Source organism: Ursus arctos, unplaced genomic scaffold (genome assembly GCF_023065955.2).
Source record: "Ursus arctos isolate Adak ecotype North America unplaced genomic scaffold, UrsArc2.0 scaffold_8, whole genome shotgun sequence".
Classification (NCBI taxonomy): Eukaryota; Metazoa; Chordata; class Mammalia; order Carnivora; family Ursidae; genus Ursus; species Ursus arctos.
In genome coordinates, this window is record NW_026623100.1 from 79,414,972 (window position 1) to 79,435,020 (window position 20,049).

Genomic DNA, 20,049 nt, shown 5'->3' on the forward strand with positions numbered 1-20,049 from the left:
AAAGTATTAATCTAATAAGACACATAGACAGCAGTAGAAGTTTGGTTATTTCCTTTCTGTAGCAAAAGAATGCAACTTATTTTATAAATAGTTTTAAGACACATAAGCTATTACTAACATAAAATGTATTTTGTTTTCATTTCTGGCAGATGTCTATGGAAGGAAAATGACTAGCGGCCTCAGTGAATAAGTTGAGTTGTTTACAGTGGGGGTTTCTGGCTTATAGTGCAGTGTCTGTTACCAAAACTTTAAAAACTAAACCTTTACATCTGCTAATTTCTAGTATTTTTTTACAAAAACATACATACATGGTATCTGTGTGTGTGTGTGTGTATATATATGTATATATATATACACACACACACACATATGTTAGCCCTATGGTATAAAAATTCGAGGATATATTGGAAGAGCATTTTAATCTAATGGCAGAAATTAAATAGGATAAGGGAATTACTCACATGTATGATTGAATCTAATCCAAAACAAAATACATTGAAAAATGTTACGTGTTCCTGATGGTCAGCTTAGTTTAACAATTTAAAAAAGGAATTTCCTGCTAATATATTTTTATAAATTAGAAGGTCAAAGCTATAGAACTTAAACTTTTATTTCAAATTTAAATGTTGCTGAGGGAAACTCTAATCACGTCCAGGTTTCAGTGTTGTCTGTGATCATGTTAGCATCGTGTTCATTCATCATCCTAGTCTGCCCCCCCTCACCTTTCACCCACACTCTTGTTTTGTGTTGTTAGGAGGTTATCAAGGAGGATGCTGCTGAGGGGCTTCCTTCACCCACAGACTCCTTGCGGGTAACGGAGTCGTCTTGTGGTGGGAACATGAGCCTGTCCTCGCTTCTGCAGCAGTAACAACTGTCTTAGTTGTGGTGACAGCAGTTCCCTAACTCTGCATCTGTGCTGTGATGGCCGCTAGTATAGAGTAGCTGATACTAATTTATAGTTCATGGATTAATTTAAATGCTGATATTTAACTTTACCCTTTATTTCTTACTGTTTTTCCCCTTTTTCAATGACATGGGATGGTTTTTTTTTTCTTTATTGTCCAAGAAGGACAGGATTTTTCTAGCAGCCATCAGGAGCAGTATTTGTTCCTTAGTGTTAAGCAATATTTTCACCTTTGATTATTTTTCTTAAGCCTACAGTTGGTACTGCACATGTGGAATACTTTTGAAAGTATCCAAAATCACACTTGAGACCACAAAAGGACATTATAAGCTAAATGGTATAAACCAAAATGCATCTGTAGTGACTCATTCTTAATCTGGGTGTCCACAGTTTATGAAACCTTAGTGTGAATGTAGCACTATTTTTCTTTATCTGTATTTTTACTAAAATAAAATTTCTAGATAAGCAGGGGTAGTTCATTATATAAAAGGAATTATTTAAAGCTTTTTGGGCCAGCACCTTAAAGTGGGTTTCTTTAAAAAAAAGAAATTGTATAGGAAATCACTTCGTATATTTATTATTCAGGACTTAGTGTTTAATAAGAAATATGTTTAATGTGATGAGCCTTAAAATCTTCATTTACTCAATGTGGAATTTAGGAACCCAATTTGTATTTTAACGTCTGTTGATTTATTTACAGAATGTTATGCCCATGTGGACATGATCAATTTAATCTAGAGCTCTGCTGAAGTGTGTGGCATGACAGTTAGAATTAACATGGGGGAAATACTACATCCTGAGCTTATCCGTAACTTCTAACTTAAAACATGCATTTGGGTAGGCATTAGTTTTTTAACTTGAATTTTCTTTGAGCTAATGTTAGTAAGAGAGAGAAAGAGAACCATTTTGGTATTTTCATTGAGGAGTTGATGATTCTTTTTAAGTCATTAACATTTCAGCTGAAGTGTTTGAGTGACTCCAATTATCCAGGAATAATAGACACAATAAACCATAATAATTCTATTTGGGCATTGGGGGAGTCTTTAATGCATGGATCATTGCCACTATATGCAAGAATGACTTTTAGTTTAGTCAGAGAGCCCTTCATACATACATTCATGCATGGAATGGAATTCTCTAAGCTAAAATTCCTTAGCAAACTTTTGATGAAAATCAGATACTGTGAAGAATTTGATGGTCTTAATGACACAGACATGCTAAAATAGTAGCTATTCCTATGCTTGAGTATGTGGACAAATACTTGTAATTAAAAGATATCCGTAGTTTCTTTCAGGGACCAGTGAAAGATCATTAAGCAAATTTGAAATGAGTTTTTGGGGAAGGGGAAATAATGCAATTCCTGTGATGTGTTTAGAAAGCCAATAACAAAGAATAAAGGTGCCCTGCATATATTAGTGCCTTTGTTTAGTAAAATAACCGTACTATTTGCTCTTCTTTTAATATTAAAAGATAGTTTTGTGATTGGCTTAGTGAATAATAAGTGCTTACCAAGCTTTCTTTGCTTTTAAGAAATTAACAATGACAATAGCATGTAAAATTTGTTTGGTAGAAGACTAGTAAAAATAGACACTTAGTTCAAAGCCAAATCAAAAGCAGTGGTGGAAATGTGAAGTATCTGTACATGGGAACATTGTCTAGGATCTTTATAGCTGAACCAACATAGAAGTAGTTAATATAAAAATTATTCAGCCCTTCGTGGCTCATATGGCTTTCCAGTCCTGTAGTAGAAAGTTTTATATTTCTGAGACAACAGGACTGTGGGTTGAGTCCATCTGCTCATTCAACTGTCCCCCTGTATGCAACAGTTGATGGCAAGAGCTGCTTATAGATAAGTCAGGAGCTACACAAACACTTTTGGATACATTGTCTTGTCATTACAGACACAGAGAGATGAGTAAAAATAAATGAACACCACCAACAGAGGAAGACCATAAAGAGTTAACCAACTGTTATTTTCAACATAAGTGGTCCCATCTTTTTTTTACCACGGGGAATTCTGACAAACCTTTGTAAAGTAAATCCTAATGAAACAACTGGGTTTTCTTACATTAAGGAACATTGTAGTGATTATAGCTTGTGAAGGCCAGCCTGGGACTTACCAGATAAGTTACAGATATGTCCAAGTATTTCACAAAAGTGAAGATGTAAAACACAAGACTCTATGCTAACTTGAAAAAATAATTTTATATAGAGAAAATATATGCGAAATCTTATAAAACTGGGGAAGAAAATTGACATTGGACCCAAGATATGTTCCCCAGAATATTAGAGCTAGAAAGAACCAGTGGTTTTCAAACTTTTAAAGCGGAGAAGTTTTCAGAAGTGAAATCTTAACTAGAACTCTAGTTCATAGAACCAGTCAGTAAAAGCACAAGTGTGGCCCCACCCTGAACTTGCCTCAGGAACACTAGGACCTGTGCCCTCATTCATCTCCATGGTGCAGAAGAACATTCAGGACTGGGTCTGTGAGACTTGCCTGAGGTTCACAGGAGGGGAGTGCCCGATGTGGGACGGGAAACCACATGCCCGTGTCACAGCCCGTTCCTCAGACCATGCTGCCTTCTTTGCTCCTGTTAATACTAAGCATGCCTTAGCCAGGTGTTTGATCTTAAGTCAAATAGACCCTGGTGGTTAGCTCTTTGCCTTGGACAAATCACTTAACCTCTTGGATACCCAACTTCCTCATCTGGAAAAAGCAGACCTACCACATAGGTCTGATGTAAGGATTACTCAGCCTTAGGATACTTAAGGGACTTAATTATTATTATTACTACACCAAAGGCCAGATTTTGTGGAGCTTTAAAGACTCAGAAACTAAAACTGTTTCGTGTTAAATTACCTCTGTCTCAGTAGTAGGAGTAGGGTACAAATACACCAGTCAGTGTAGATTAACTCCACCTTTTATCTGTTGATGCTTCTCTGGCCCAAAAGGTGTCAATTGGTTTGCTTTCTTAGAATTTAGAAGGATTTCTGGGTTATTTGAATGCTCCAAATACTTTAAAATTTTGACAGCTTTCCAGGGAATTTACTTGGTGCCTGTGCTTTCTTTCAGTCTGGGTCCCACTAGGAAGTAGTGGCATCTGAGCATTCTATGACCATGAAGGGGAGGACCCAATAGGGAGACGGGGGGCTTGTCTCAGGCAGGGCGCCTCAGTGGCGTTTTGTTATGGTCTTTCACAGTTGCTCTTATGAGTACCGGAGTCGGTTTTTATTTAAGGTCTGCTGCTCATGGTGGAAACTGTATTTCACTGAAAAGCAGTCTTTCAAAAGCAGGAATGATACAGCATTTCTTTCCCTTCTTATCCGTCCTTGAATTATTTAGCACTGAGTTCTACAGGTGCCTGTGTGATCACTCACTGGCTCAATAAATTTATCGAGTGTCTCCCAGGCACGATCCTAGTGGGATGCAGCAGTGAACAAAACTGATGAAACTCCTGCCCATACTGAGCTTGTGGGTTCAAAGGCTGCCAAGGGAATTATCTGGGCTCCAAAGTCGTTCTTTCTCAGCCTTCTGTGCACAGGGTTTACTTGATACCTTTAGGCAGCTATATTTAGATCACTTATATACCACGTGGAAAGGCATGAAAAATTGGACGCCTGGGTGGCTTGGTCGGTTAAGCATCTGCCTTTGGCTCAGGTCATGATCCCAGGGTCCTGGGATCGAGTGCCACATCAGGCTTCCCGCTCAGCGGGGAGTCCGCTTCTCCCTTGCCTGCTGCTCCCCCTGCTTGTGCGCACTCTCTCTCTAGCAAATAAATAAATAAATAAAATCTTTAAAAGAACAATAAATGAATAAATATATTAAAAAAGGCATGAAAAGAATTAGTACCCAGTGTCATTGTGAAGAACTTCAGAAGTGCAGAGACAGTGTTAATGACAGTATCCTTATTTCCATCGTGCTGTTAGAGATCAATGAAAACTGCTGAATTAATAAAGGTATTAAAAAGGAAGGTCTTGGTTTTCATTAAACTGGATCTGATTGGCAGAGTAACTAAGTAGCTAAGTAAAAAGTAAAAAAAAAAAAAAAAAAAGTAAAGTAAAAAAAGATGGGGCTCATCTGTAGATAATTTTTATTTCCACCACTGGCTTAGAACTTTTAACCTGTTTTCAAGCAAATGTATGTCCAAATCAAGCTGTCTCTCATTGTTCAGGAGCAGAATTGGACGAGAAAGTTAAAGATGCCTTGGGTAAGGAATGGGTTTGCTTTAGGTTTTGTTTAGTTAGAGTGTAGGATCCAGACAGGTACTCACTGCCACCTCTCAGTGGCTTTTCTCAGGGTCTTTCACACTTTCTAAAGTATATTAGAAGTGCATTTTTAAACAGTATGGAAAAGTATTCACTTATTTTTACTTTAATAATATAGTGAAAAATTGTATTCACTTTGGGCTTGAAAGTCTTCGTGCCAGGCTTAAACTTAAGAAAACTTTTTCCCTAAGCGATTAATAAACTGCCACAAAATTGATGATTTCCACCGAAATATACTGCAGTAATGAGATCACTGAGATACTAGGGTACAATTAGAAGTTAAAAAATAACAAAATCACATTCATTGCAGTTTTTAGTACTTCTGTTTTTTGTTTTAAGATTGCCCTTAAGTAGGTTAAGCCTCATCTGTCAACTTGACCTCATTATTATTTCTCATGTAATTTGAAGAATAAGTTATATTTTCCAGCCAGGTTAGCAATAGCTTTCTTTTATGTTTTGGGTATCTTAGACTAAGCTATAATTTCATTAGGACTTCTTTTTAATGTTTTTTTCCAAGTCTTCACAGATATATAGATAAATACATAGATACATAGTAACTTTCTGAAAATCCCATTTAAAAGGTTGGTATGTAAATTAGAAAGAAAGGTTTCCATTAGGTATTGCAAATATTAAGTAGGTCAAAAGGAGAACATCTGACATTAGTCTAGGAAAGCCCTGGCCTTTATTAAAATAATGCTGGAAATTAACTTTGAATCAGTATTGTCAGTCATCTGTAGATTATTTTAACTATTTAACAATTTTTGCCACCAACCTGATGGGTACAGAAAAATAAATAACAGCAGTGGCATCTGCTTTGAATGGGAGTTTTAGAAGTTCTATATCACTAAGACAGTTACGTTAACGTGGCATTCAGATATTTTTCACCATTACAGCATAAAGCTGTAAGGCTGTTAAGGCCTTTCTTTTCAGATGGTGTTTTAGTGCGTCTATCATGTGCCAGATGCCCAAGGAAACAAAACCCAAGTTTGAAAAGTGTATTTCTCACCGTTAAGTATAGTGTGATTGGATAATATTTCATTTTATGAAGTCATCATGTGAATTCCAAGTGCTTAAGTCTTATTAAGTTGGTTTACTTTAGTTGTAGTGTTTTAATCAGAATATGTAAGTACTAATTTTACATTGGTATGTGGTAGGAATACTGACTTTTCAGAGCAAGTTTTATTTACCCAGTTTTCTTGTTGAATGTATGACCAGTGATTCCATTCATTTAATGGGAAGACTATGAATTTTGAGAGTACATTACAAAGTTACCAAGCACGTGTTAATGACATTAAACTACTGTGTGTGGGCGGGGGTCGGTGGGTGGGTGTGTGCGTGCGCGTGCACACGTGAGCATTCCTTGCTTCGTGCTGCTGCAGAGATGGTGTGTTCAAAGTTATGGAACGTCTGAGGAATGACAAGCGTGCTGCCTGTGTTTATTATATGTGCCTGTTTGATGTTTTACTTAAGCTCGTGTCCTTCATTCTGTTTTATTCCTTCCTTAAAGCCGTGTGACTCTGGGTTTAACAAACAAAGACAGGTACAGAAACTTCCGGTGAAATCTTACTCACTTTTCTTATTAGACTATTAGAAGCAATCATTGGCACTTTCACGCTGGGCTGTTGATAAATCTGTGCTTATTTCAGTGCCTTGGGTTTATTTTAATAGCTGCTTTCAACCTTTGCATGGCACTCATTCTGGCTAATCAGTTCTGAGCTCGTTTAATGAATTTACTAAAATGATAATGTTTCAGACTGTAGTTTTAATCTACTTACAATATAAAACAATACAGTTACATAAAGGTAATTCTAGTCTGTTTTGTTATCTTTGATTTTCCCTGAAGAAATTCTGATTTGTGTGCATTTTGAAGTTTATATTTAACCGTTTAAACAAACTAACATCTTCTGTATTCAAATATCTGCATTAGAAATTTTTAAAAAATAAATTGTGATATTTGCTGAAATGATCTGTTCTAGACTTACAGCAGGTATATTTCAAGTAAGAATGCATGATAAACTTGGAAGTATTACCATCCTTTGGTTTGTCAAAGTAATATAATTAGTTTTCTATTAATTTACCTGGTGAATTATTAAGTATGCTTTTTCCTTATCACTTTTGTACTCTTTCTCCTTCCTTTGATGAGATTTCCACCCAAAAATCATTATTTTGGTTACTAAGATTGATTTGGTTTCAAAATAATTATATGTGATTACTTTAGAAAAGACCTGGCAGATAGTTACCATTTCTCCTACTCAAAGAAGCATATTATAACATATCTTAATTTATTGATAATTTACTCTTTATCTTGATAAGGCCCTAATCAAATCTAATCAAGAGTCAGACTATATAACTTTGATGGAATTAGAGGGATCGTATGTTCATGTGTGTGTCTGTCTTTTCTTATAAAGCTTCTAAAAGTCATTCAGGGAATATATATTTTCTGCATAATCCCCAATGATAAATTGTGGGGGCTTTTTGAGAAATTATGTTTTAAAATAACTGATAAAGTGCAAGTTTTAAAGACTCATAAAAGTAAAATTTTATAGAGCTTTCCCTTTCAAAGGACAAGAGTAGTATCTATCAGCAGGTCTCTGTTGCTGAGTTCCCAGGTTCCCGGTGGAAAGAAAATACTCTAAAAGTTTACATTTCCCCCTAAGCTGGCAGAATTAATTTGTTCCGTGTCTATTATACTTTTCCTTTTTAGCGCAGTCAGAAATAGAGTTTTTTGGGGATTAAAAAAAAAACTTTTTTACTTTAAAATAATTTTAGACTTAAAGAAAAGGTACAAAAATAGGATTCCCTTAATGTTAACATCTTTCATAACTGTAGTATACTGTTCAAGAGCAGAAATTAAAGTGGTGCAATTCTGTTGATTAACTATAGACTTTACTTGAATTTCACCAGTTTTTTCACTAATGTCATTTTTCTGATCCAAGATCCAATCTGTTTGCTAATTACTTCTTAGAGTTCTCTGGTCCATGACAATTCTTTTGTCCTTCCTTGTCTTCTATGACCTTAATTACCACTTTTGAAGAATACTGGTCAGGTATTTTGCAGACCATTCCCTCTACGTGGGTTTGTCTTTTGGAGGTTATATATCTCTGGTAAGAGACCCACAGGAATGATGCGATCCCCTTCTCAGTGCATCCTATTAGAGGGTTTGTGCTGGGCTGTAGTCTTAACTGTTGGTGGTACTAACCTTAATCATTTGGTTAAGGTGGCATCTGCCAGATTTCTACACTGTGAAGTTTTGTTTTTTCCTTCGTAATGAATAAACATCTTAGGAGAGATACTTTGACATTCTGCAAATAACCTGTTTCTGCTTATACTTTTGCGCATTAATTTTAGTATGCATTGATGTATCTTACGTACAACCACTATTACTGTGGTGTTTTCTTAATGGTAATTTTCTGTTTCCTTCCATATTTATTAATCCAACTCTATAAGGAAAAGCTGTCTTTTATTCCCCAATCATTTATTCAAATATTTATTTTCACTTATTCAATTATTTCTTTATATAGTATGGACTCATTCTATATAGAATAAGTTAAAATCCAGTATGATAATTATTTATTTTGGTGATCATACTATTCATTTGTTATTTTTGAACCAAGAATATCTAAAGTAGAAATGTATCTAGAGAGAAGAGACAGGTTGAGGAATAAGAATATTTGGAAGACAGTATTAAAGCTAATTTAAAAGATAAATATTATTCAGCAATAAAAAAGAATGAAGTGCTAGTACATGCTATCACATGAATGAACCTTGACATTATCCTAAGTGAAGGAAGCCAGACAGAAAAGGTCACATGTTGTATGGCTCCATTTATATAAAATGGCCAAAATAGGGAGATCTGGAGGCAGAAAGATTCCTGGTTGACAGGAGCTGGGAATGGTTGTTGGAGGGATGGAGAATGACTGCTAATGGATACAGCTAATGAAATACAGTTATTTTCACATTTTAGGGACGTGAAAATGTCGTAAAACGAATCGTGGTGATGGTTTTACAACTATGCAAATATACTAAAAACCATTGAATCATACACTTTAAAAGGGAAAATTGTAGGGTATGTGAATTATAACTCAGTAAAGCTGTTTAAAAGGAAAGGAAGATAAAACAAGTATGGTTATTAAAAATTCATACAAAGGATTTTAAATTTCCTTTGTAGATACCGGGGAATTATACTTTGAATATTGGCTATACTCATTCAGGCAGAAAATCAAGCTATGTATAGACACATGAAAACTAAATTATGTAAATACTAGTGTTTTGCTGTTAGTATTTTTGAAGCATTATACCTCGGACCATATAATATATGACATATTTAAAATTTTTATAAAACAAACTATGAATAAACGTGTTTGGTACAGGATATTCCAAGTCATTAATTTCAAAACTTTTATGGGCCCGTCTCATACTTGTTAACTTGCTGAGACTCCCTGTCATAAAATTAATACTCCAACTCCCTGTTCAATATGGTCTCATTCCCTGGTTGTATTTATATGTAATATAGATGTACGCTGTGTATATGCTATTTGTGTATTTATTTACTTAACAGTTCACAAGACCATATCATTTATGCTTTCACATTACAAATAAAGTTTAACAACTGGCTACTAGGCCCTTTTGGCTGTGTTATAGTGTACTTTTGTCCTGATAATGGTAAAAGATAGAAAATATAAATTTACACATCCTTGAGGATAGGATACATTTTACTTATTTTAAGATTAGATTGAATGGCAAACAGGGCAGATCATTTAGAATGTTGTCTTTATCTGCTATACTGGTTGGTTTGTCTTCTCTCCATTGTGGTTATAGTTTCTTTAAACTTTTCAAAAAGGAAAGTAAGAAGTTGTTAAGACCTGATAAGTTAGGTTTCTGGCCCAGATCTTCTACTAACCAGCTATTTATTCTGTGACTTTGAAACCAAAACTTAACCTCTTTAGACTTCAGTGTCCGCATCTGTAATTGAGGCAATCTATATATAATGGACCACAGGGGAAATACGTTTTTAGTATGTCATCACATTCAGAAAACTTTTTTCTTCTAAGTAAATACTAGATTATTTGTCATTGTGATTTTTCTTTTAAATGAGACCAAATTTTAATGGATTGTATTTACTTTTACATGTGTTAAGAAATAATATTGTTGTTTTATATTTATATGCTTATTGTATAGATTCTGAAAGGGAAGTTTTAAATTCCTTGGATATGAAATATGATCAAGATCTGAAAACTTTAGCTGTCATAGATTATTAAGGTAGTATGTAGAGACAGTTAAAGCTGTTTAGGCATTTAAAAAATTATTTCATAGATTTTTTCATTTTTACATTTTGTATTTTTATAATATAGGCATCAGTGATTTTCCCCTCTTTGTTCCTTTTCTTTTTTTAAACCCTTCCTTAAGGGCTGCACCCTACTCTTCCATGGTCAGGCTGTAAACATTTGAGAAGTTAGCCTATGCTTGATTCATAGAATGTTTCGTCTTTTCTTAGAAAAGTTGTTGTGATCAGGCTGTATTTGCTATAATACAAGCTACTCATTAAAGTAAACCAGTAGCTTAGTCTATTCTCTATGGCATTTCCCATACTACACACATTTGCTGTTTTTAACTTTAGTTTGACAATTTGTTATTAATCAGAGTACTTCACAGTGCAACTCCATGAGTGTTTCTCTGTCATGTGCTGCGTACATCTGGCATTAAATGATATTCACACATGTGTTTTTCCATGGCTCGTCTAGGGGTCAGGCCCAGCCTCAGGAGCAATGATATCACTGAATTCAATGAATGTGGATGCAGTGTGCGAGAAACTGAAACAAATAGAAGGGCTGGACCAGAGTATGCTGCCTCAGTATTGTGCAACCATCAAAAAGGTGAGGTACACGTTTACCTCCCGACTGGAAGCAGGACTGAGGGCATGGGAGATGGGGCTCCGTGGACAATGAACACTCTGTTTTTAGCTTCTCAAAGATGGATTCTCTGTTGAAATAGGAAAGCTCCAAGTGGAAATATGATTCTTATTATTTTGTATCCTAAAATTGCCCTGTTATTCCTTAGTTTATAAATGGATAAAAGAAAATAAAGTAGCTGTATTACAATGTTATTTTTTAAATGACCTATTAGGTAGAAATGCCTTGATGAGAAGCACAAAGCTCTACAGAGCTTCGCAGTTAGAGAAGCAATAACTCATGTCTCCAGTACGCAGCATAGAACACTTGAAGGCTTTTTATGTGTTATTTTCTTTGATTGTATTATTTATTTGTGACTTCATAATTATCAGAGTAAACCACACTTCTTTTCCCCCAAACTGTTACTTTCATGTCTTAATAGGACTTATGAGCATGCCCATTTGATGAACCTCATAGGTTTGGTTTGCAAGACGAACACATTTGAGGAGTTTATTTCTTCCTAGGTCCTGTTCTTACTGTTCTAGTAGCTACCACGAAGTTGGACAGTGATGCCTGGGATTCAGGGAAGGCTTCTCATATTATACAAGGCTGTGTCCCTGTTATAGTAGATATTTCTCCTAAATATGCTTTTTATGCTTTTCCTAGCAGAGAACTACAGTAAAGTAAACATTAATAACAAGCCTCTAATGTTTACATACTTTAAAGAATGGATCTAAAAAGTTTTGTAAAGCATTATGAGCATGTATAGATACCATTTTACTAATCTTGACCTGTGTTCAGGAAACATAAACTATGTTTATGTCAGTTTCCTTACAGATCTGGTTAGCGCTAATCCCTGTTTTGCAAAACCACCAAGAACTGCCTTTCCGAGGTGCAAACTTGACTCCTCCAGGCAGCTTGGGGTGTCAGGAGAGGGTGAAGCCTCCAGCTTGAATCCTTGGCAGTTTTGTTTCCATTATGACAGCATCTTCTTCCCACTCAGCTGTACTGGCAGCCCTGGCTTTCGAGGCCCATCTTAGCGCCTGGTCTCTTAAGTGTGGCGAACTGCCTTGCATTTCTGCAGCAGGGCCTCTGTCACAGGCCTGCTGTGTACACTCGTGTCTTCAGAATGAACCTGGAGACTGAACATCCCATCAGTTTTAAACACAAGTATTCCATCATTTTACCACAGTTAATAAAGCCAGGTTTTGTATTTTGTAAAATCAGCAAGCCACCTATTATTAATAAAGAAAATTCCATCTGTACTTCTTTGGCGGAAATTAGAATTACAGAGACCCAATAGTGATACAGTCATTTTTGGTGAATTTAATAAATTGGGAAATTAGTGGGTGGACATTCTTTATGGCTGAAGTTATCTAATATAACTGATAAACATGTCAGAGCTTACTTCACTTAAAACTTTGTGACTGACATACTTAAAAGGACAGATGCCTTTGTCCCCTCCCAGGAGCTGCATTCGTGTTCATATTTTATGAGATTAGAGGAGAAAAACTAACGGTTTTGTTTATTGCTCATGACGGGGTGTAGGTAGTTTTGGAAGTAGTTGGGAGGGTTAGCTCTTGGGTTGGTCCCTGAAGAGTGATTTGTTTTACTTGTGTGCTTAAGGCACTTGGAAAAATCCCGAGTGGCTGGTGTTCAAAGTCAGTTTGCTTACTGTATTATCACATAGGGTAATAACCTTGTGTAGGTCAGTATTTCCTAGTCTGTAATGACATTCTTAGTACTACATATAAATGTGCTTTTTAATCACCAATAATTCAGATATCTCCTATTTTGTCTTTATACATGCATTTATTTTTATTTAGGCAAACATAAACGGCCGTGTGTTAGCTCAGTGTAACATTGATGAACTGAAGAAAGAGATGAGCATGAATTTTGGGGACTGGCATCTTTTTAGAAGCACAGTAAGATGTTTTATATTTATAGAATTATTTACAATATTGTATAAGCAAGTGCTAATCATTACTGATCCAAACTGCTATTTTTCTGTATTTTTAAAAAACATGTAAAAACGGCATTTTACACTTAAGTACAACCCTTGTATATTATGTTACGCAGAATATACACAGCAGCACGTGGCAACCTTTGTCTTTGGGCATTTCATTTGGCAATTTGGGGAAGAGGTGACCTGCCGATTCTCCATGCTTTCACTGATGAAGGCTTTCTCTTTGAACTGCCTCTAGTCAGGCTTCCTGAGCCTCTAGGCCTCGACTTTGGGGTCTGTCTTTGTCAGGCCTGCATTGCCCAGTTTTAGCAAGGATCATGTTAAGTCAGTTTAGAAACAATTCCCTCCCTCACTGTCGGATCATCCTTGGTCCCCAGTCAAACTCCTCATTCCCCACCACCCTGCAGATGATATCTGATCACCCTGGCCTGCCTTCAGCGAGAATCCTGTAAAGTTGGTTCAGCCAGAACTCCCCCTTAACCTTGACGTTTCCTCTTAGCAGTTTTCTACCCACTGACGCCCACCCCACTGCTTGCTATGAATGCCCTCTCATCCATGCTGCTTTCTGGATTGAGGCCAGTTCTATCCTGAGGTCTCTTTTCCCCCATCGCATTGATTAGAATCTGCTTTCACCACATTAGCTACTGTCCAGCTCTGTTTCTCTTTGACACACTACAGTTGCATTCTGTTTTGTTTTCCAGTTAAATTTTAAGCTAAAGTAATGATAACATAATGGTCAAATTATATGATGGTTTTGCCATTACTTCTTTTAGTATAATTGAAAGATAAGCAGATACATTTCAGGTTCATTAGAAACTACAAGAAGTCTGCTTTTTCATTTACATTATAATAACTTTATAATGTTTTATTTTTAAAAAATCATTTCTAAAGCTTGTAAAATGTGATTTCTCAGTGTGGATGTTAATGTTATTTTTTTTTTCTTCTATTAAGGTACTAGAAATGAGAAATGCAGAAAACCAAGTGGTCCCTGAAGACCCACGTTTACTTAGTGAAAACAACAGTGGCCCAGTTCCTCATGGTGAATCTGCTCATCGCCCTTCACACAACGAATTGCCTCATACTGAGCTTTCCAATCAAACTCCCTACACACTGAACTTCAGCTTTGAAGAACTGAATACACTTGGCCTAGATGAAGGTGCCCCACGTCACAGTAATCTAAGTTGGCAGGTATTTATTAAATGTCATTTTTCATATTACTGAAGAGAAGTAGGGTGGTTTTAATTCACTGAGAATATGTTGGTGCATTTATGTAGTCACTCGGAAGGTACTTAATGAGTACTTCAGTGAACAAGGCAGAGGGCTCCCTATTCTTAAGGAACTGTATTTTTCTGAAGAGGACAGTGAGTAAAACAAAGAAAAAAAGATCATTTTGGAAATTGGCAAGAACTGTCAAAACAATAAACTAGGGTAATGGTACAGAGAGGAGATGGGAACGGGGCTGCTTTGGTTAGGCTGGTTAGCAGAGTTCAGGCTTCACTTGCTATTTTCTTGTTAAGTTCATTCATCAGTGGCTAAGATACATCTATATTAGAAACTTGTCATATATTATCCCTTTGAGCAGCATAATCTGGTTTTCAGTACCTATAGCCAGTATTCTTGGTTATTCTTTTTCTTTCTGTTTTCTGATATCAGGTATGGGTGAGTTTCTTCTTTGGATGTTCTTAGCAGATAGGAGCCGGGGGAGGATCAGGAATAAAGTGGAAAGTGAGAGACACATGAGAAGGAGTAAGGAGAGCATAAGAAAAATAAACTAGGGACAAACAGAGTAGGATGCAGAAAAGAGAGGAGACAAGCCAGGGAGGAAACGCAGTAAGTAGCTACGGAGAAACTGTGCTGACAGAGAGCAGTATTGAGGAAAAGCAGCACCTGGTAGGTCTACCATTTTTAAGGCAGTTTGGTTTGGCTTGGTACTAAAAACATTTTTTGTTGTCATTATCTTTTTATATTGCCAGGTACTTTTTTCTTTATGTTGGGAGACTATTTTATAATTGGGTACTGACTGAGATAAAAATTCCCTTCTTTTATGAGAAGATAAGTTCACACTTGACCCTTTTGTCCCTGTGTTTCTGCAGCAATGCTTCCTTTCTTTCCCCTGGGATTCCTTTTAGCATTCCATAAGAAATCCTCCTTCTCTGCTTTTCCACACTCGGTATTTCCTCCCGTGACCTGGGAACGCCTAGCCTTCCCGTTCATGCAGTAGCTCTCCAACGGTCTTGTAATCTCAGAGTCCCCTTGCACTTTTAAAAATGATTGAAGACCCCACAGAGCTTTTGTTTATGTAAGTTACATCTGTATATTACATTAGAAATAAAAACTGAGAAACTTTAGAAATACTTATTAATTTATTTAAAAATAAACCACTTATGTGTTAACGTAAGTAACATTTTTATGTGAAATGGCAGTATCTTCCAAAACAAGACAAACTTTAGTGAAAATGGCATTGCTTTGCAAATCTCTTTGATGCCTGGCTCAATAGAAGCCAACCAGGCCCCCCCCCTACCCCATATCTGCTTCTCCATTAAATCTCTTGGGACCTCACACATCGTGGAGCCTCTGGCAGCCCCACTGGACGTGCTGGTGGGAACAAGAGTGAGAGGCACTGGTATTTGTCCTGTGACGCCCTGATGAGAATCGTTTAGACCTCCTGGGTCCCCGAAGTGGTGTGTACACGCTGCATCTGAGAGCGGAGATGGCGCTCTCTGTACAGTCTGACTCCACTTGCAGGGGACCTTCTCAAGGAGATGAATTGTTTTCTCCCTGTGGGAGGAAGACTCTTGGCCTTATTTTCTGCTTCTTTGCTTCAGCCTTTACTCTTATCCATTCTTAGCCTTCCTTGGTTCTTTTTCTTCCATTTCCCTCCTCTTTTTCCTTATCTGTATTCTTTCCTCCTTTATCAGCTTTTCTGAGATCTAAAGCAATTCTAATCCTAAAACTTCACATTGAAAATCAAACTTTTAAAAACACTTCATTTCTCTGTTTACTAGGACCTGACTGTTGGCCTCATGGCTTCCATTTGTCTTTTCTATTGCATTCTATACTTCATTCCTTTTAAATGATTATTATTAGTATTTAGAATACATTTTCTTACTTAATTGAAATTTGACAGAAACTTATGTTGTACAAGTTGAGAAAGGTTCCCCTTTTTTTCAATTTCAAGGATATTTAGTGAATAATTATTTTTTTTCTATTTAATTTTTTTTTATTTTTATTTTTTTTTTATTTTTATTTTTTTAAAGATTTTATTTATTTATTTGACAGAGATAGAGACAGCCAGCGAGAGAGGGAACACAAGCAGGGGGAGTGGGAGAGGAAGAAGCAGGCTCATAGCGGAAGAGCCTGACGTGGGGCTCGATCCCATAACGCCGGGATCACGCCCTGAGCCGAAGGCAGAAGCTTAACCGCTGTGCCACCCAGGCGCCCCTAATTTTTTTTTTTTTAAATGCCAGTTAGCATACAGTGTTATATTAGTTTCAGGTGTACAACATAGTGACTCAGCACTTTCATATAATAACCAGTGCTCATCAGAGAAAGTTCTTTTTAACATACATTGAAGACTTGAGTATTTTGTTTTTGAGATATATCTTAACTCTAATCTTCTTTGTCTTTGCTAAGAGGAATTTTTATATTTTATCAACAAAGATGACTTTTGCCTTAAATAAAAGCTAAAAGTTCGAAGTTGTAAAAATAGGTGCTAAGATTATTTGTTAATACAATCTTTAATTATACTTTTAAATATTAATAATAAACTAACTTTATTAAAATTGATATAAAGCTTTCTAATAACAGTAAAATTATCCATAAGTTCACAGCTTTTATTAAACTGTGTTATGTAGAATTCTTTTAAAAGAATTTGGTATTTTGAGGACTTTAAAAATTCTGAGTGTACATATATATTTCCTAAGTTGATATTTATTATGCCTTTTTTTTTTTTTGCTTATTCGAATTCTTAAATTTATTTTTTTCTGTCTTCACAGTCACAAACTCGCAGAACCCCAAGTCTTTCGAGTCTCAATTCCCAGGATTCCAGTATTGAAATTTCAAAGCTTACTGATAAGGTGCAGGCCGAGTATAGAGATGCCTATAGAGAATATATTGCTCAGATGTCCCAGTTAGAAGGGGGCACAGGTTCCACAACAATTAGTGGCAGATCTTCTCCACACAGCACATACTATATGGGTCAGAGTTCATCAGGGGGCTCCATTCATTCTAATCTAGAACCAGAGAAAGGGAAGGATAGTGAACCAAAGCAAGATGATGGAAGGAAGTCATTTTTAATGAAGAGGGGAGATGTTATAGATTATTCTTCATCAGGGGTTTCCACTAATGATGCCTCACCCCTGGATCCTATTACTGAAGAAGATGAGAAATCTGATCAGTCAGGCAGTAAGCTTCTCCCAGGCAAGAAGTCCTCAGAAAGGTCGAGCCTCTTCCAGACAGATTTGAAGCTTAAGGGAGGTGGACTGCGCTATCAAAAACTTCCAAGTGATGAGGATGAATCTGGGACAGAAGAATCGGATAATACTCCTCTGCTCAAAGATGATAAAGATAAGAAAGTTGAAGGGAAAGTAGAGAGAATATCAAAGTCTCCAGAACACAGTGCTGAGCCAATTAGAACCTTCATTAAAGCAAAAGAATATTTGTCAGATGCCCTCCTTGACAAAAAGGACTCATCTGATTCAGGAGTGAGATCCAGCGAAAGTTCTCCCAATCACTCTCTTCACAATGAGGGGGCTGATGACTCCCAGCTTGAAAAGGCAAATCTCATTGAGCTTGAAGATGATAGCCACAGTGGAAAACGGGGAATACCACATAGCTTGAGTGGCCTGCAAGATCCAATTATAGCTCGGATGTCCATTTGTTCCGAAGACAAGAAAAGCCCTTCCGAATGTAGCCTGATAGCCAGTAGTCCTGAAGAAAACTGGCCGGCATGTCAGAAAGCCTACAACCTGAATCGAACACCCAGCACTGTGACTCTGAACAACAACAGTGCACCAGCTAACAGATCCAATCAGAATTTTGATGAAATGGAAGGAATGAGGGAGACTTCCCAAGTCATGCTGAGGCCTGGTTCCAGTTCCAACCCAACTGCCATTCAGAATGAAAATCTAAAAAGCATGACGCATAAGCGAAGCCAACGTTCAAGTTACACAAGGCTCTCCAAGGATTCTTCAGAGCTCCACGCAGTGGCCTCTTCTGATAGTACAGGCTTTGGAGAGGAAAGAGAAAGCATTCTTTAAGAGAAATAAGCAAAAGCAGAATAGTATTACTATAGCCCTATGACAGAATTGACCTGACTTTTTAGTGAATCTATCCATGCATGTCATCTTTGTACATTTCAATCACAAGTAATTAATGAATGGGGAGGTCTTTGGTAAAAGAAACATTCACTATACAACAGAGGAAAGTGTAAGAAAGGGTGGTTGATCAATCAGCCTCCACTGTCTTTGTAATTAGAAGCTTAAAAACTCATTATTGTTATTGGAACTTTCATTGGGACACAACCCCCTAAAAATTTTTGAGACAAGATCCAAGTATAAAGATAGGTCAGAAATATCTTACTAGATAGAAAGGGCGTGATTTGCCAAAGAAAATGGAAAGCTAGAGACCCCTTTTGTACAACATTCACTCATCAAATATTCAAAGGAAGACATGGTGTTAGATGAGCCAGAAGCAAATTTTGCTCTTAGAGAGTAAAAGATAAGAATTTATAGGTTATGGAGTAGCCCAGAGACTAAATGCTGTATAAATTGAGACCCAGTGTTGTATATAATAGACACATTGTTTAATAAGGGCTTTAAAAATTGATAAGAAGATGAATGAACAGTGCTCAAAATAGAGCCCCAGTGAAGAGGCCTTTTTGAGCTGCTAGGAGAGTGGCCTGTGGGGAGGGGCCAAGAAACTCCCTAGGACCTGGAAGCTCACCTCCAAATCCCAGGCCTGGCTGTAAGCATCATCCACCAGCTTGAGAACCCACGCTGGTCTTTTCTATGACTCTTTTAAATGGTGTGCCCAACTTTTCTTAGCCTAGCAATGAGAGGGAAAAACATGAATTCTTTCTCGGGAGAATCAGGGAGACATGGGTAATAATAGGCTCTAATAAATATTAATGGACCAAAAGAATGAGGAAATAATTACATCAGAAAGGTCAGTGTCACTTGACAAATGACAAGGAAATATTTAATTAGGTAAACTAAATTATTGCCTTCTATACCAGGGTGGAGTATATCTGTCTACTTCATCTATTCCAAAGCTAGCATGCTAACCCTGGGGTTGGGGGGGGTGGGTACCGTAAGAAAGGATATACTTTAAAAAGTTTTAAAATGTAAAAGCAAGGGTAAAAAGCAGATAAAACTGGTGGGATTCTCCATTTATTGTTAGTAGGGTTAAGAGAATGATCACATTTAAGTATCGAGTGGACTAGAAGTGGACCCTGTCATCATGCATTGAATTTTTTTGTTATTGTTTTAGCATAGCCTATTTATATAGGATTAATTTTGGCAGTATATCCTCAGTCACAGATAAGATCGTAGATGGTGAGATCGTAGAATGTGCAGTTACCCAAATTTAGTGTTACACTTGTGATGGTTTTCACTTACTAGATTTTTATTAATTCGCTGAATAAATTATTTAGTTGACCAGTCATTGCACTAAATAGTTGCTGTTTGGGGTTTCATTGCCTTGATGTTTTGAGTATAATCTAACATTTCCTTAAAGTGTTTATTTCGCATGACTTTAACAAATGTTTTTAACCAATTAAAAAAAGGCAGGATGCTATTGACATTATATATTGAAATGTTAACATTTTAGTATTTATAGTGCTTTAGTTCACAATATTGTATAATCAGTAATTATTTCAGAGGCAATATTTTGTTGTTTTTCCGGTGAGTAGATGCAGCTTATTATCATTGTCGTACATTCTTTATGCTGTTTGTGAAGTTAATACTAGAGTATTAAGTGTACAAATAGATTTAGAAAACAATAAAAAAAATTGCATGTTATTCTGA

At 36.5% G+C, this 20,049-nt stretch overlaps 1 protein-coding gene across 12 annotated transcripts in view; it reads left to right on the forward strand.

Annotated features, from left to right (window-relative positions):
* The window catches only part of KIDINS220 (kinase D interacting substrate 220), a 95,501-nt gene extending 75,458 nt beyond the window's left edge, over positions 1 to 20,043 (forward strand). For 4 of the 12 annotated variants that reach the window (XM_026518477.4, XM_026518463.4, XM_026518471.4 and 1 more), the window contains 4 exons: positions 10,912 to 11,043; positions 12,885 to 12,983; positions 13,976 to 14,212; positions 17,020 to 20,043. In XM_026518477.4, the coding sequence (XP_026374262.2) occupies positions 10,912 to 11,043; positions 12,885 to 12,983; positions 13,976 to 14,212; positions 17,020 to 18,282 (1,731 nt within the window). In that variant the 3' untranslated portion in view covers positions 18,283 to 20,043. Of the gene's footprint in view, positions 1 to 149; positions 4,723 to 5,076; positions 5,113 to 6,677; positions 6,711 to 10,911; positions 11,044 to 12,884; positions 12,984 to 13,975; positions 14,213 to 17,019 lie in introns of those variants that run through there. The other 8 variants (XM_044390152.3, XM_044390153.3, XM_044390162.3 and 5 more) reach the window with 4 other exon arrangements.
* The last annotated feature ends 6 nt before the right edge of the window (positions 20,044 to 20,049 follow it).